The following is a 17221-nucleotide window of genomic DNA, read 5'->3' as shown; positions in this document are numbered from 1 at the left end:
TTTTGCTTCTCGAGAGAACTCAACAAAAGACAAGGTGTAATCCATACTGATGCCTGTAGTCTTTGATCTTCATCAATAAGTGCTTTAAATCCTATTTCTTTCAGCAAGCAAGGTTGTGTCATCTGTATATTGCAGGTTGATAATGAGTCTTCCTCCAATCCTGATGCCGCATTCTTCTTCATATAGTGTGGTTTCTCAGATTATTTGCTCAGCATACAGACTGAATAAGTATGGTTGCCTTAGGCTGGGTTCCTTAGAGAAGCAAAACCAGTAAAGCATACAAATATCTATACAGAGAGATTTATATAAAGGAAATGGTTCAAGTGGTTGTATAGGCTGGAACATCCTAAGTCTGTGGGTCAGTCTGGAGGCTTTCTGATTCATGTAGCAACAAGGGCCGGTGAACCCAAGATGGGCAGGTCAGAAGGAATCTTGCTCACAGGCTGTGAAGACTGCAGGTAAGATTGCAGGTAAGCTGCTAGCTCAGGTCCCAAGAACCAGTGGTCAGATGAACAGGAGCCAGCTGCAGGATCCAGGGTGAGCAAAAGACCACAAGCCTTGCCAGAATGTCCACTTATATTTGTGTGGTCCACATGCCCAAGGAAACTCCCTTTCAACTGATTGGCTACTCACGGCAGATCTCATCACGGAGGTGATCACATTATATCAAATCTCATCATGGAAGTGATTACATCATCAAATGACCGCCAAACTACATCAAAACTGCCAAACCCATGAGAATCATGGCCCGACCAAGTTGACACATAACCCTAATGATCACAACGGTGAAAAGATACAACTCTGATGCACACCTTTTCTGATTTTAAACAACTCAATATTCCCTTGTACTGTTCAAAGACTGCCTCTTGGTCTATGTATAGGTTCCGTGTGAGCACAATGGAGTGTTCTGGAATTCACATTCTTGGAAAATGTTATCCATAACTTGTTATAGCCCACACAGTTGAATACCTTTGCATAGTCAATAAAACACAGGTAAACATCTTTCTGGTATTCTCTGCCTTCAGCCAAGATCCATCTCACATCAGCAATGATATCCCTCATTCCATTTTATCTTCTGAATCTGGCTTGAACTTCAGGCAGTTTCTTGTCGATGTACTGCTGCAAATTTTTTTAGTCATCTTCAACAAAATTTTACTTGTGTGTGATATTAATAATATTGTTCTATAATTTGCACATTCTGTTGGATCACCTTTCTTTGGAATGGGCACAAATATGGATCTCTTCCAGTCGGTTGGCCATGTAGCTGTCTTCCAAGTTTCTTAGCTTATATGATTGGGCACTTCCAGTGTTGCATCTGTTTGTTGAAATATCTCAGTTGCTATTCTGTCAATTCCTGGAGCCTTGTTTTTTGCCAATGTCTTCAGTGCAGCTTGGACTTCTTCCTTCAGTACCATCAGTTCTTGATCATATGCTACCTCCTGAAATGACTGAATGTCGACCAATTCTTTTTGGTATAGTGACTCTCTGTATTCCTTCCATCTTCTTTTGATGCTTCCTGCATCGTTCAATATTTTGCCTACAGAATCCTTCAACATTACATATCAAGGCTTGAATTTTTTCTTCAGTTCTTTCAGCTTGAGAAATGCCAAGCGTGTTCTTCCCTTTTGGTTTTCTTACTGCAGGTCTTTGTACATTTCATTATAATACTTTACTTCGTCTTCTCGAGCCACCCTTTGAAATCTTCTGCTCAGCTCTTTTATTCCATCATTTCTTCCTTTCGCTTTAGCTACCCTACATTCAAGAGCAAGTTTCAGAGTCTCTTCTAACATCCATTTTGGTCTTTTCTTACTTTCCCGTCTTTTTAATGGCCTTGCTTTCTTCACGTATAATGTCCTTGATATTATCCCACAATTCGTCTGGTCTTCCGTCATTAGTGTTCAATGCATCAAATCTATTCTTGAAATGGTCTCTGAATTCAGGTGGGATATCTACTCAAGTTCATTCTTTGGCTCTTGTGGACTTGTTTTTTCATTTTCTTCGGCTTCAGCTTGAACTTGCATATGAGCAATTGATGGTCTGTTCCACAGCTGGCCCTTGGCCTTGTTCTGATTGATGATATTAAGCTTCTCCATCATCTCCTTCCACAGACGTAGGCAATTTGATTCTTGTGTATTCCATCTGGTGTGGTCCATGTGTATAGTCGCTGTTTATGTTGTTGAAAAAAAGGTATTTGCAATGAATAAGTCATTGGTCTTGCAAAATTCTATCATGCAATCTCCAGCGTTGTTGCTATCACCAAGGCCTTATTTTCCAACTACTGCTCCTTCTTCTTTGATTCCAACTTTCACATGCCAATCACCAGTAATAATATATCTTGATTGCATGTTTGATCAATTTGAGACTGTAGAAGTTGGTAAAAATCTTCAATTTCTTCATCTTTGGCATTAGTGGTTGTTGTATAAATTTGAATTATAGTCATATTAACTGGCCTTCCTTGTAGGTGGATGGATATTATCCTATCACTGACAGTGTTGTACTTCAGGATAGATCTTGAAATGCTCTTTTTGATGATGAATATGATGCCATTCCTCTTCAATTTGTCATTCCTGGCATAATAGATCATATGATTTTCTGATTCAAAATGGTCAATACCTGTCCATTTCAGCTCACTAATGCCTAGGATATTGATCTTTATGTGTTTCATTTTATTTTTGACAACGTCCAATTTTCCTAGATTCATACTTCGTATATTCCACCTTCAGGTTATTAATGGATGTTTCCAGCTGTTTCTTCTCATTTTGAGTTGTGCCACAGCAGCAAATGAAGGTCTTGAAGGTTTGATTACATGCACGTCATTAAGGTCGACTCTACTTTGAGGAGGCAGCTCTTCCTCAGTCATATTTTGAGTGCCTTCCAACTTGAGGAGCTCATCTGCCAGCACTGTATCAGACAATATTCCACTGCTATTCATAAGGTTTTCACTGGACAAATTTTTAAAAGTAGATTGCCAGGTCCTTCTTTTTAGTCTGTCTTAGTTTGGAAGCTCTGCTGAAACCTGTCTACCATGAGTGACCCTGCTGGTATTTGAAATACCAGTGGCATAGTTTCCAACGTCACAGAAACATGTAAGCCACCACAGAATGACAAACTGGCATACGAGTGATGGTGGCTAATAATAACAGTGGATTATTAAAAATAAGACTGAAAAAGAATTAACACCTTTGAATTGTGGTGTTGGCAAAGTATATTGAATATACCGTGGGCTGCCCAAAGAACGAACAAATCTGTCTTGGAAGAAGTACAACCAGAATGCTCCTTAGAAGCAAGGATAGTGAGACTACATCTCACATACTTTGGACATGTTTTCAGGAGTAATCGGTCCCTAGAGTAGGCCATCATGCTTGGTAAAGTAGAGGGTCAGCAAAAAAGAGGAAAACTCTCATGGAGATAGATTGACCTAATGGCTGCAGCAACGGGATCAAGCATAACACCAATTTTAAGGATGGCACAGGACCGGGCAGTGTTTCATTCTGTTGCACATAGTCTCACTGTGAGTCAGAACCAACTCAACAGCATCTAACATTAAAAATAAATTTAAATCATTTTTCTCTAGCATAACTTTCTCAAAATTATCTAGAGGAATGAGAGATTGTGAAAAACAAACATGAACACTATTGACGATTTTAACAGGAAAAGTAAATAAGGCCTAAACCATAGGAAATATACAAAAAAATGCCTTTATGTCATCAGTCTTGCACCCCATTAATTTTGTTTGGGTCACTCCAAAGTGGCCACCTCATCTCACTAGTTCTCATGGTTTCTTTCTAACATCTAACGCTGCTCATTATACACAATATAATGTGTGTTCATGACTATGGTAATCAGTGAATTTTATAATACTGTAAATGCATTTCCTTCCAGATATTTTTTTTAATCCTGATAACAAAACCAAGAAAGGAAAAGTATTATTCTCTTCCATTGTGCCAGCTCTAGCTAATACCCTCAGAAGCATCTCTAAGCAAAATCCAACTTGTCCTTTCAGAGGCAAAAAGCAAAGGAGTGGTAAATTAAAATCAATACTCTATACATAAGTCATGTTCTATATATAAACTCTATAAGATCTTATATTTCACTAACGTCTTACCTTTATCAGCTATTAGTCATCTAATTGTTTTTTATTTAATTTTTTTAATTCTTAATCTCAATTAAAACCAGGCTATATGTCTCTAGAGATAATGCCAAAATTTGGAAGATTATCACCTAAGAAGTGTGTTTTATTGGCCTATCCAAATATACTTCTATTTTACCTGCAGTAGTTTTTTTCTCTGATACTGTTTGATTCTTCAGTATCAGTATATTTACAAATTACATCATATTTGTGTGTTATCTATACTTTTATTTGTTCATAGTTTTGTTTTAATTTTACTTTATTTTTATCCAAAGCAGTAATATCAAAGTAATATCACCATTTGATATATTAGTTAAACATTAATAAATATTCAAATCCGTGTACCATTTAAAACCATCTTGTGTATCATGAGTAGAATGTCGAGAACCACCTTGGAAAATGCTAACATGAAAATTTTCTGCCATATGGCAATAACATCACCACTACCACCAGTTGCCATCAGGTCGACTCCAATCATGGCAATCCCATGTGTATCAGAGTAGAACTGCCCCTATAGAGCTTTCAGTGGCTGATTTTTTTTTTTGGAGCTGGATCACCAGGCCTTTCTTCTGAGGTTCCTCTGGATGGACTCAAATCTCCAACCTATCAGTTAGCAGCCTAGTACACTAATCATTTGTACCACCCAGGGGCTCTGACAATAACACCAACCACCCCAAAAACAAAATCCATTGCTGTCAAGTTGATTCTGACTCATAGTGCCCCTATAGGACAGAGTAGAGCTGTCCTATAGGGTTTCCAAGGCTGTAAATCTTTACAGAAACAGATTGCTACATCTTTCTCCCACGGAGTGGCTGGTGGGTTTGAACTGCCAACATTTTTGGTTAGCAGCCAAGCACTTTAACCACTGCACCACCAGGGCTCCTTGTGACAATAATATTTCCCATTGCAAATAAGGGGTGAGAGTCAGGGTGGGGAAAAGTGAAGATAACCTCTGATAACCCTCCCTTCTACCAGATGTGTGCAGAAATAATCAAACAAAAAGTATTGGTTTATTTTACACTGTTTTATGGTGGGGGGAAGGTGGGAGAGGGGTTTCTTTGTAAAATATTGTGATCAGATGAATTTTATAGTCAATGACTCTCCAGAGCATTGAGTGTATACCCCTCTAAGGCTGATTTTCTGTTTAATTCAATAAATACATCAAATGAAATATTTTATTGAAATACGCATTTTTTAAGATGAAACAAACATCCTCTAAAACCCAAGTCTGATGCTGATAATGGTTTAGACACGTGGCATATGTCTGTGTGCCTCTCTGTGTGTTTAATGTTCTTTCTTTCTAATCAAGTGACCTGTTCTCGTTGGTTAAGTTTCAACCACAAGACATCACTGTATGCTTTTCTTTTCAAGATACACGTCACAATGCACCAAGAAAGGGGGGAACTTCCAGTGTCTGTGGTAACATCACTTGATAAACAGACTCCTTTGAACAGCAGGAGCCTGCTTGCCTTAACTATATAAAGCAGCAGAGACGTTGACGAGCAGATATTTGCAGGGCGAGGGCGATGTGAGCAGCAGCCATCTCCATGCCAAGGTTAGACAAAATGCCAGGAGTGTTCTTCTCTGCTAATCCAAAGGAGTTGAAAGGAACTGGCCATTCACTTCTAGACAACAAAACTCAGAAAAAGAGGCCAAAGACTTTGTAAGTTGTTTCACTGTGAATTTTAACTTAGATTTGGAAATTTTAACTTCGAATATCTGTAATGGCAGAAGGATTAAGAATGAATGAGAGAGAATATGAGCATTAGAGCAATTACCTGTTGTGAGCCAGATAGTAATATTCAGATGTATTAAAGATTAAATTGTGATAGGGCATCAAATTGGTGGGAATTTTTCCACAGACTTTGGCTTATAAAAATTGGCTCTTAAGCTAGCTAAAGGTTGTATCGGCTATTTTTATTATTGCCTTATTCGCTGGAAAAGCTACTTCCATGCACTTTTCCTTTTACAATGATATATTCTACTGAGATAATATGAGTATTGACTTTTGTGTCTTTTGTAGTGGAATGGACGTGAAAGCATACCTGAGATCTATGATCCCACATCTGGAATCTGGAATGAAATCTGCCAAGTCCAAGGACATGTACGTACACTGATACCCTGAACTATCACTACAAGAGCAGCTTGTGCATTAGCTTTACATACAGGCAAGAGATTACTACTGCACATAATGGACTTTATTTCTGTTAAGTAACAAGCCAAATAAGATTAGACTGCATTAGTACCAATGGAAATTAGATATAAACATGTGTGCATACGTTCATTATTTTTGCACTGTTGGAATATATCGATGTGGATGTTTTCAAACTTTATTGGCAGATTGTTTTCATAATTACAGAAATTCTAAGAGAAATTTTAGTTTTTCTAGGTAAATTTTAATCAAAGTTACTAGAACTAGAGCCTTAGCATATGAAGCTATCAAAATATAGCAGCGATATGGGTTTCATTTGTGGATTACACACAAAAAAATGTTTTACTAATTTATGTAAATTTTGTCCTCTGCAGACTTTCTGCTGATGAAGTAATACAGTGGTCTCAATCTCTGGAAAAACTTCTTGCAAACCAAAGTAAGTATAGATTAACTATTGAATGTTTTGGGTCTAAGGTTAATACTCAAATAGAATGACTTCATTAAGATATAGTATTCTGGGTAGAATAATGTGTGAAAAGGTGCATTCCAGTTTTTCTGTGGTTACTCATAGCATCAGCATAGTTTGCCCCATTATAATGTAGTATTGACTTAGCACCCAATTCTATTGTCTTTTGAGCATATCTGCCAAGACAAGTAAGTGTTTCCATAGATCACTATAGGAACAAAATTAAAAATTATTTTGGGGTTCTACAGTTCGTAGGTTTTAAATGTAAGCCAAATTATATCTCAAGATGTGAATTGCCAGGCTCAAAACTGCCTTAATAATGTATTTTTATATAGCTGGATGGAGTAGGACTCATTTCATCAGTAGACTATTTTATCATTCATATGTGGCAGGCTTTTTAAAGGCACCAAGGATTCAAAAACAAAGCCATGGTCCCTTGTTGCCTTCAAGGCAGTTGAGACATGCAAAGTAAATAATTGCACTATAAAATGATAAATGAATAACGCATATATGATTAAAAAAAGTTTCTAAACACAAAGAGGCTTGTGGGGATTTTCTGAGGAGTAAAGGTAAATAATGAAATCATTTTGCCATCTCCTTATCATGGGAATTGCAATTCTGTTGGGATTAGTACCTTGGCTGTTCAGAGGCGCAGGTAAGCAACTTGAACTGTAGCTAGAGAGTAAATGTATTCTCTTCTCCCCACAGACACCCTAAGAAGCTTTGCTGGGGGATTATCTACTTCAACCCAGTTCAGCCATATTATTATCTGATTTAATTTACAATTCTGCCACGGAAATAAACTGGGTAGAGATGGCCAATTTAAAGTTTTCAGCACCATTAGCAAATATAATCAGTACATCAGACACATAGATAATATACCGGGCTTACATTTTCTGACAGATATGAATTGGATGGACAGATCATATTTGTTAATTATTAACATGATGTTAATGCCCTTTGTAATGTTTCCTTCCCTAACCACTCCTCACTCTGGCTAAGACTTGGTATATGTAAGAGATTGCTGTGTAATCAGCAGAGCAAATTTGAATTTAAATAGCACATGGAAGCAAAGCACAGTGTGACTGTGGACAAGTTTGTCTGGCTCCATATTCCTCTTTTTTAAATGAAAGAACTGGCTAAATCTTTCTCTTCTCTGAAATTATGACACAGCCATTCCAGCAGTGTCATTTGAGTTATTTCTAATCTTTATACATTGCGAATGTCATAGTATTTTTTTTTTTTTTATAAATGATGTCTTCCAGTTACTCATTTCTTGGCTCAATTCATTTAATTATTTCCTTCTTCATTTCTTTTTAGCTGGTCAAGATGTTTTTGGAAATTTCCTAAAGTCTGAGTTCAGTGAGGAGAATATCGAGTTCTGGCTGGCTTGCGAAGACTATAAGAAAACAGAGTCTGAACTTTTGCATTATAAAGCAGAGAAAATATATAAAGCATTTGTGCACTCAGATGCTGCTAAACAAGTGAGTATTAAGTTCATTATCATCAGTTTATGTGTAAAGGAGCTTACCTACAGAAATAATATTCAACATACACAGCAAAATGAAATCCTTTTTTAGGCAACCTGATTTTACTGCTATTTATTTAGGTATACTAGTATAGTTCAATGCAATAATCTGATTTTCTATATTTGTGAAGATTGTATGAAAAGGACAAGGAAGATAAGGATGAAAAAATTGATTTTGCAAAACTAGCAAACTATACTGGCAGTGGGGAATGGAGTAGGAGTGTTGCTGGCCAGAACTGCATGTCAGAGCGTCCTTAATGAGCTATTCCCCTGGATACGGATAAAATGCAGACTAGTGTAATATGTACAATTGCAGCAGCAAAAAAATATTTCCATATAACAGTGCACTCCTTCCAGTTCAATATTCCTAGTCTAAGCAGAAAACAGCTGCACAAACAGCCCTCGCCTCCTATAAATTTTAAATGTCTATATAACTCTTTGTGATGTACATACCACTTTATGTGTTTTTTTTTTTTTTTTTTCTATCTCCCAATTACACTATGAGCTATTTTGGAGCAAAGACTTTTTTTGTGATAGTTCTTTTTATCTCCTCCACACCTAGTATAGGGCTGACCCAGAATAGGCATTCAAGAGATATTTGAATGAAAGTTTAAAACCACTTCCTTGAGGTGCTTCAAAAAGCAGGGTAACATTATAAAACTTACAATATGTGTATATTAACTAACACCATTTATTTTTAGATCAATATTGACTTTCACACCCGAGAATCTACAGCCAAGAAGATTAAAGCACCAACTCGTACGTGTTTTGATGAAGCCCAAAAAATCATATACACTCTTATGGAAAAGGACTCCTATCCCAGGTTCCTCAAATCAAATATTTACTTAAACCTTCTAAATGACCTTCAGGCTAATAGTCTTAAGTGACAGGTTTCCGGCTGGAGGGAATTAAAGATGGTATCAAGCACAGAAGGAATGTGCCAGTGTGGTTCCCTGGGTGAAAAACTTTGCCTATTGGGGTGACTCAACAGGCCCAGAGGAACAACTAATGACTCAGAATGGATTAACCTGCAAGTGATCCAGACACAGGGTTGAAGAAGCATAAGCAAGATGAAAACTGAGAGACTATATAAGGAAGGAGATACGGTAGTACTGTCATAAGACACAGTGGACCTGCATATTAGAAAATCCCCTCAGAGCTGAGAAGGCCAGAAACTCTAGTTACACAGCAACTGTGAATAAAAGTTATGAAACTGATTAAAATGTACTATAAGCTTCAAGGTTAACTGACATTTATGCTGCATATTATTATGTATAGATTGTGTGTTGAACTGCTGAAATCTCTTTAACTCAGATGACTATGTGAAAAGTCTGTGTATCAAAATCACCACGAAGTATTTCAGTGTTTTTGTTTGTTTGATTGATTATTTTTTGCTTGGAAGAGATAAAGAAGTGAACATTGTATTTAACTTAAACTATTGCTCTTAGAACTGCTAAGTCAGAATGTATTTGTAAATTAAATTATCACAGTGTCCTTAAAAAATGTAAGTTTTGTATTAAAAATATATAAAAACAATTCTGCTTATATTTCCTTGCCATTTTTTAAAACTGGAATTCATACATCAGATTTACAAAAGTTCAAGCAAGGGTATTCTACTTTCTATCACCTCTCCAACATTTAAAATACTGTCATCCAATTAATACTACATCTTATTATTAAACTGGACATAATTCATTAGTTTATTCTGTGTTATCACAATGTGTAAAACTCAAACAAATATACTTTCATGTAGTCAGGCTTCAAACTGAAGAAAAATTGATGAGATCTTTAAAAAATGAAAGAAGTATTAGTTCAAGAAGTAATCTAACAACCGATATTTTCTCGTGATTTAAAGTTTATAAAACTCAGATGTATTTTCTCATTAGTGCTGATAGCAGTCCTATGAAACTTGAGACTCAGAGAAATTGAGTCAATAGATCCCAAATTTAGCTATCAATTACCTAGAATGTTTTAAAAAACAAACATCTATTTCTGGACCCCATCCAAGACTGACTAAATCAGAATCTCCAAGAGGAAGGGTATGGGAATCCATATTTTAAAAGGAAGTCACAGGTGATTCTGCTGATGATCTGATAAGCAGAGGTTGGGAACCCCAGGACCAAGGGGCAGTCACACAGCCAGGGTTTGCTCATACGTCTTCTGACTACACAACCTATGTTCTTTCCACTATGTGACACTGCCACCTACTGCCCAGAAGGCATTTCCTAAACCACTCAAGTCTGTGACAGTCCCAAGAGTCACCTAAGTAGGAAAATTAAAATGGCTGGCTGCGTGTATGACCAACGGGTCACCTACAGAGAGCAGAAAAAGAATAAAGATGATGCATTTCCCTGTATAGTCGATACAGATGCATCGTTCTAGCAATTGGGCTCCAAAACTTATTTAATAATCAATGAGCCATTCATTAAATAATGGAGTACTATGGATATTCTCACAACTGGCTTGCCCAGTCATCAGGCTCACAAATAATGGTATGGGGCAATATGCAGATCAGTTTTAAAAAGCATTGTTCTTGAATTTCCAGTGGACAGAGTCAAATTGGATCTACATGATGCTTCATTTCATGCTTTAGCAGACTATAAGAGAAATTTAAGAAGGGATTTCAGTATAATAGTAGTAATTATAATATCAGTATCTCTTCATTCTGTCACTAAATTCCACCGACGCTTCTTCTATAATCTCTTACTCTTTTCTATTACACCTGGCCTAGTTTAGGTTCTCATTGCTTGCTAATTCACCTGATTTGGTCTCCCTCTTTTGAGCCTCTTCCCTAAATCCATCCTCTGAGCGGCCAAAAACACCACCTTCTGAAACACAGATTTATACAAAATAGAGTTCGAAATCCTGTTTCTGGAACTCAAAACCCTCCCAGTGTGACCTCTACAGTTTAACTCCTATTACTCCCCTCTGAGTATCTATCTTGACATCACACTAGATTATTCGCCTTTTCTTGAACAAGTTCTAACCTTCACTATTCCAGGCCTTTGATTAATCTCTTCTCTCTATCTGAAATCAAATGCATTTTCCCACCCCCGAATTTTCAAAGTCCACCCAGTTCTTTAAGGCCCATATAGAACAACTCTTGCATAAAGCTTTTCTATCACCTTACACCATTATGCTGATATGTTCAACATCTAATTGAAGTGAACTGCAGTCATATAAACACAGGACACCCTGCTCCTATTTTTAGTACTACTGTCACATTAAACAGTCCAGACCCTTAAGACTTGTGAGAAGCAACCAGTGCAACTGTCCAACACACATACTGGTCATAAAATGAATACTGCTGGTCTTTGTCTTCATAGATGTCTTATTAAAGAGCCATTTAATTTTTGGACAGATGGTCAAAACAAATGACTAAGACACCTCTTCATTTTGGAAAAAAAATGTGATCTTGGCTGCATAGATTCAAGATATTGTAAAACACTTGAAAACGTAATTTTCTTTTCATGGGCATTTTTTGTTATGTATATTCTATAAGATCATCCACTGAAACGTAACTAGCTCTAGCGACACCTACTGTTGTATAATTTCTTCAACACCATGATGAAACCATATCTAGAGAACAACAACAAAAAAAAAAAAACTATAAAACATAAACAACCCTGGGGGACCTCATACCAGCAAGAAAGAAGCACCTGGAGCAGAGCGTGTCCTTTGGACCCGAGGTTCCTGAGCAGAGAAGCTCCTAGTCCGGGGTAAGATTGATGAAGATTGATGAAGACAAGGGAGAGAAAAGCCTTCCCCTGGAGCTGATGACCTGAATTTGGACTTGTAGCCTACTAGACTGTGAGAAATTAATTTCTTTGTTGAAGCTATTCACTTGTGGTATTTCTGTTAAAGCAGCACTAGATGACCAAGACAGAATTTGGTACTGAGAGAGTGGGGTGCTGCTCTAACGGATACCTAAAACGTGGAAGCAGTTTTAAAACTGTGAATGGATAGAGCAGTGGCAGCAGCAGAGAACCTGCAACAGCAGAGAAGTGGCAGTGGCAGACAACCAACAGCAGCAGAACCAGGAGACCAGAGCGAGACAGCACTGGAGCTGACCCGCTGAGCGAGAGCTGAGTGTCTGTGCGCAGGAGGCTTTCTGGTGGAGTGGGGCGCCTCAGGGCACTTATTGGTGGAGCTACTGAGCTTTGGAACACTTGCCCCTGCAGGGCAGATGTGGGCGTGAGGCCCGAGGGCCAAGAGGCCACAGGAAGCAGAAGCTGAAGAGACTAGGAAGACCAGAAGCGGAGCTGCCTCAGTCTCAAAAGGTATGGCCATGACCTCAGGGGTTTCAAAGGGTGGAGCCATGGCCTCTGGTGTTTCTAAGGGTGGAGTTGTCACTCCAATGGGCTAGGAGAATGATGCGCCTAAAGCCAAGGGAGCAGAGTTGCTGTCGCAGTGGTCCTGGAAGGGGGAGCTGAAGCCCAGGGCCAAGGGGCCTCCACTCAGAATCCAGAGACTGTGGCCAATACCTAGAGTCTGCAGGGCAAGGACATTGTGTGAATTGTCTCAGAGAACAGAGGTTTATTTTCCAAGCCTCGAGGGCTAATGTAAAGTGTTCTGCTGACTTGCTTGGTGCCTGTTATCCCTTGTTCTTCTCCAGTTTCTCCCATTTATGATGGAAATGTCTAGCTTGTGCCTGTTCTGCCATTGTACCTTTGGAGGCAGATAACTTGTATTCTAGATTTCACAGATGAAGAGGAATTTTTGGATTTTGGACTTGGAGTTAAGACTTGCTATAATATGATGGGATCAATATGTTTTGTGTGTTGCAAGGATGTGATTTTTGGGGGGCCAAAGGGTGGAATGTCATGGATTGAATTGTGTCCCCCAAAAAATGTGTGGATCAATTTGGCTAGGCCATGATTCCCAGTGTTGTGTGGTTGTCCTCCATTTTGTGATTGTAATTTTACGTTAAAGAGGGTTAGGGTGGGATTGTAACACCACCGTTACCCAGGGCACTTCCCTGATCCAATGTAAAGGAAGTTTCCCTGGGGTGTGGCCTACACCACCTTTTATCTCTCAAGAGAGAAAGGAAAAGGGAAGCAAGCAGAGAGTTGGGGACCTCATACCACCATGAAAGCAGTGCCGGGAGCAGAGCAGGTCTTTTGGACCTGAGGTTCCTGCACAGAGAAACTCCTAGTCCAGAGAAAGATTGATGATGACAAGAGAGAGAAAAGCCTTCCCCTGGAGCTGACAGCCTGAATTTGGACTTGTAGCCTACTAGACTGTGAGAGATTAATTTCTTTGTTGAAGCTATCCACTTGTGGTATTTCTCTTAAAGCAGCACTAGATGACTGAGACAATATTCACTGAGGTCCCAGGGTCTTGGAGCTCTTTCTTTGGGGCTTGCTGGATGACTAAGAACATCCATGCACAGGAGAAGATCCTTGGGGACGATAGAAGCCTCATGCCACCAGAACCTCTCCCAAACCTTGCCTGATGTGTCTGTATGTTTGTATCGTTTCTGGTTATAATAAATGTTGCTGTTGTTGCTAGGTGTAAATATGTATATATAGATATAAAACAACCCTATCCTTTTTTGTTGAAATCAATATCTAAAAAATTATCAATCCAATGGCCAAATTTCATATCTTACTCCACACCTAACCTAAATGAAACTTTCCTACAAATAAGTCAGTGGAAAAATATAAAACTTTCTATGGATATTTGACTGGATACTTACTTCCCAGTAGCTCTTTTACCTTTGAAGACCGTAGCTCTTTTTTAACTTTGAAGACAAGACCAAAAGAAAAAGACAAAAAAAGAAAAGAAAGGAAGGGGAGAAAAGGAAGGAAGGGAAAGGAAGGGAAGGAAAAAAAGAAAAGAGTTGACTGTCTTAAATGTTTACCTTACCTTATACCTCATTTGATAACTTGAATACCTGAACTGCCACACATTTAATATTTTACCTTCACAAATTGAAAATTTTAAACTAGAAAGGATTTTGCTCTAATTTAGAGTTGTCTGCACAACTGTACTTTAAAGCTCCCATAATTTAATGGTAGATTAGGCTAGGAATTTGAATATAACCTCAAAAGAGCCCAATTTATAAACCTATGGGGACCATGCCTTGATTTGGAATGTTGCCACTTGGGGAAGATACATGCAGTAAGCTTGATGATTGGAAAAGGAGTCAAGCTTGTGGGATCAGGGAGCCAATTTGTTTAAATAAGAAGAAATGGTGCTTTGTAAGCACATTTTTTAATTTAGAAAACCATGTGGGCTATGTCAATTACGTTTCAGAATTTAATGCTCATATCCTCCTCCCTCTCTCTGCTGTCAAACTCATAAGCAGTGCCAGGATGTGTAGGAGACACCCAGCTGAGCATGCACCACTTTGAAGAGTTTAGAGACACTGTCTTATGTCCCCCAAGAGAAAAGCTAACCTCTATACTTCTCAGACGAAGAATTTAAGACTTTGGAAAAGTTCTCTGAGATTTCTTAGCAAAAAATACTTATTTAAATAATGATACATTATAATAGACATATGATTTGTTCATTCTGGAAAAATATTTGCTTTTATTCTAATTTGATAGGCATTTTTGCTTGTTATAGTATTAGCTGGATGATTTTGACCATTTTTTACAGAGGAGGGATAGCTAAGGTGGGTCTTGAGGAATAAATAAAACCCAACCAGAATACAAAGAGGGTGAGAACATTCTGAATACAAGGAAAAAAGCCTGTGAAACAGTCAGAAAAAAAATACTCTGTGCTTAAGCAATAGTGATTTATTAAGTGTGGCTGGTAGTTTAGGTAATTTAGAGAAGATTATGAGAGGGGATCTACTCAGTTCTATAAAGTGTGAATATTTTCTTTTATATGATAGGCAACCACTGATGTTTTAAGGAAAAGACATACCCTTTTTGAGTGTCTACTATGGGTCAGGCACTGAGCCAGATATACATGTTACTTATTTAGTCCACACTAAAACTCTTTGAGATAAACACTCTTAACCCAATTTTGTTGATGAACAAACGCAAAAACAAAGAAAAAAATTATCTAAGGACACTTAGTGACTAGTGGACCTAAGATCTGAACACAGGTTTGTATGTTTTAAAATGTTTCCATTACCTTATGCTTCTTCCTGGAAAGTGATGTGATTACTTTGTGTTTTAAAAGGTTAATCCTGGATCTGTTCTGGAAGAAACTTTGGGAGGAAGAGATAATTGAGGAAGGAAAACCAAATACGAAGCTAGTTTTGTAGCCCAGCAGGAGAGAACCAGGCCATGAACTAAGGCAATAACCTTGGAAATGGGAAGCAGAGGGTGAATAGGCAATCCTTGGTGAATAATTCATTTTGATGAGTAAATAAAAGAGAGAAATATAAGATGCCTCTGACATGTCTTGGCTGGCCCCTCACAATTACATCAAATCCCTTTCTGGCTGAAATTTGAACATATTGCCTTTGAGGTCCTTCAGTTGCAAGCATACATTAAACAATTTTGAAATAGAAGGTAGGAGCACTGGAGGAAGATTAAGGCATACACTTTTTAGAGGTTCCACATGCGAAAGAAATCACATAGTACTTTCAATGGATAACGGCTTAATCTTCATCAACCTGAATATGAAGCGTTCTACATGTTATTCCTCAAAGCTGACTTTCATCTAGACCAAAGCAGAGGCTTGCAAGCCATCATTCTGGCTAAGAACAGAAAACGAGGACCAAGAGGCTCAAGAGATTTGCAGCAAGTAATTACTCTAAGGTTGAAAGCATCTTTCAAAGACAGGAGACAAAACCGAGTTTAGGATTCAGGCCAAGAAACAGAGGCAAAGCAGCTGTCAAACCCAAACAGAAGCTGCCATGGCAATCAAAAACACTAGACAGCACAGAGGACCATAGTGAAATAAACAATGGAGCAGGATTTCTGCCTCCTTATATGGCGGGTGCAGTGCAGTGAATTATTTAATATGACCCTTATAGCCTATAGCCACATTTTTCGTAACTCCCACCAAATGACAGGATGGGACTATGCAAATGAGGCTCTTGTGGCCCAACAAGGAGATTGGATAGCGCCTAATAATGTAAATAAGGTGCATGGCACCTTTGTAAGGGTGGGACCATGCAAATAAGGTATATGGAACCCTAATGAGGAGATTGGTCAGTTTTGACACCCAGCTAAGCTTAAAGTGAGACACAGAGAGAGAGAGGATCTCAACACTACCAAGAAAGAAGAGCCAGGAGTGTAGCATGTCCTTTGGGTCCAGGATCCCTGCACTAAGAGCCTCCTAGATCCAGGAGACAGAGACAGGAGCTGTAACACAGAAGACAGTGAGAGATGGCAGTGTGAGACAGCAGGACTCAGGAGACTGGCAAGAGACGGCTGCAGTGGGGCTTCCCGGCCCAAGGAGTGAGAAGGCTGAGTGCCTTCGGGCAAGAGGCTTGCTGGCAGAGTGGAGTGCCTCTGGGCTCTTATTAGCAGAGCTAAAAGAGCTTTGTAACACTTGCCGGAGCAGGGCAGAGGCTGGGCGGAGGGGCCAAGAAGCCGAGGGGCCAGAGAGGTGTGCCTGCGGGCATGGCTGAGAAGAGGTTGTCCTGATCGAAGAACTGTATCCTGAGAGTTCCTGAACTTGAATTGTAACCTATTACTTCCCTAATAAATCCCATAATCGTGAGTACTGTCTGTGGGTTCTATGTGGCCATTGCAAGAAATTACCAAAAAGTAGAGTGCCGTGGGAGGGACAGTTGGTGCCAGAATTGGTATAAAGGGGAGAGAGAGGAGGCATATCTGAACTCTGCCTCATAGGAACCAACCTTGGGCTGTTGATCGTGATTCTCCTTCCCCCTTGTGAAGTTAGAGGAGATCAGATGACTTCACCACCACTCCATTTTTACAGAGAGGCTGGTTCTATGCAACTGGTGGAATAGACCAAGTGTTCACTTCTAGTCCAGGGAGACAAAAAAGAGGACTGGAGACCTGAAGGTAGTCAGTC

General features: G+C 38.8%; 1 protein-coding gene and 1 long non-coding RNA gene across 2 annotated transcripts in view; one reads left to right on the top strand and one right to left on the bottom strand.

The window, feature by feature from the left end:
* LOC111821661 (uncharacterized) overlaps window positions 1–17221 on the bottom strand; it is a 110443-nt gene that overhangs the window by 39920 nt on the left and 53302 nt on the right. The gene's annotated exons all lie outside the window — the stretch shown is intronic.
* RGS1 (regulator of G protein signaling 1) lies at window positions 5617–9368 on the top strand. Its single transcript, XM_004382561.3, has 5 exons — window positions 5617–5792; window positions 6153–6233; window positions 6656–6717; window positions 8068–8231; window positions 8977–9368. Exons 1-5 carry the CDS (start codon window positions 5677–5679, stop codon window positions 9160–9162), a joined length of 609 nt encoding a protein of 202 aa, XP_004382618.2. The 5' UTR covers window positions 5617–5676; the 3' UTR covers window positions 9163–9368.

This window comes from Trichechus manatus, unplaced genomic scaffold, assembly GCF_000243295.1.
Source record: "Trichechus manatus latirostris isolate Lorelei unplaced genomic scaffold, TriManLat1.0 scaffold00095, whole genome shotgun sequence".
NCBI classification, from domain to species: domain Eukaryota; kingdom Metazoa; phylum Chordata; class Mammalia; order Sirenia; family Trichechidae; genus Trichechus; species Trichechus manatus.
The sequence above is the reverse complement of the archived record's forward strand: the minus strand, read 5'-3'. Positions and strand labels throughout refer to the sequence as shown.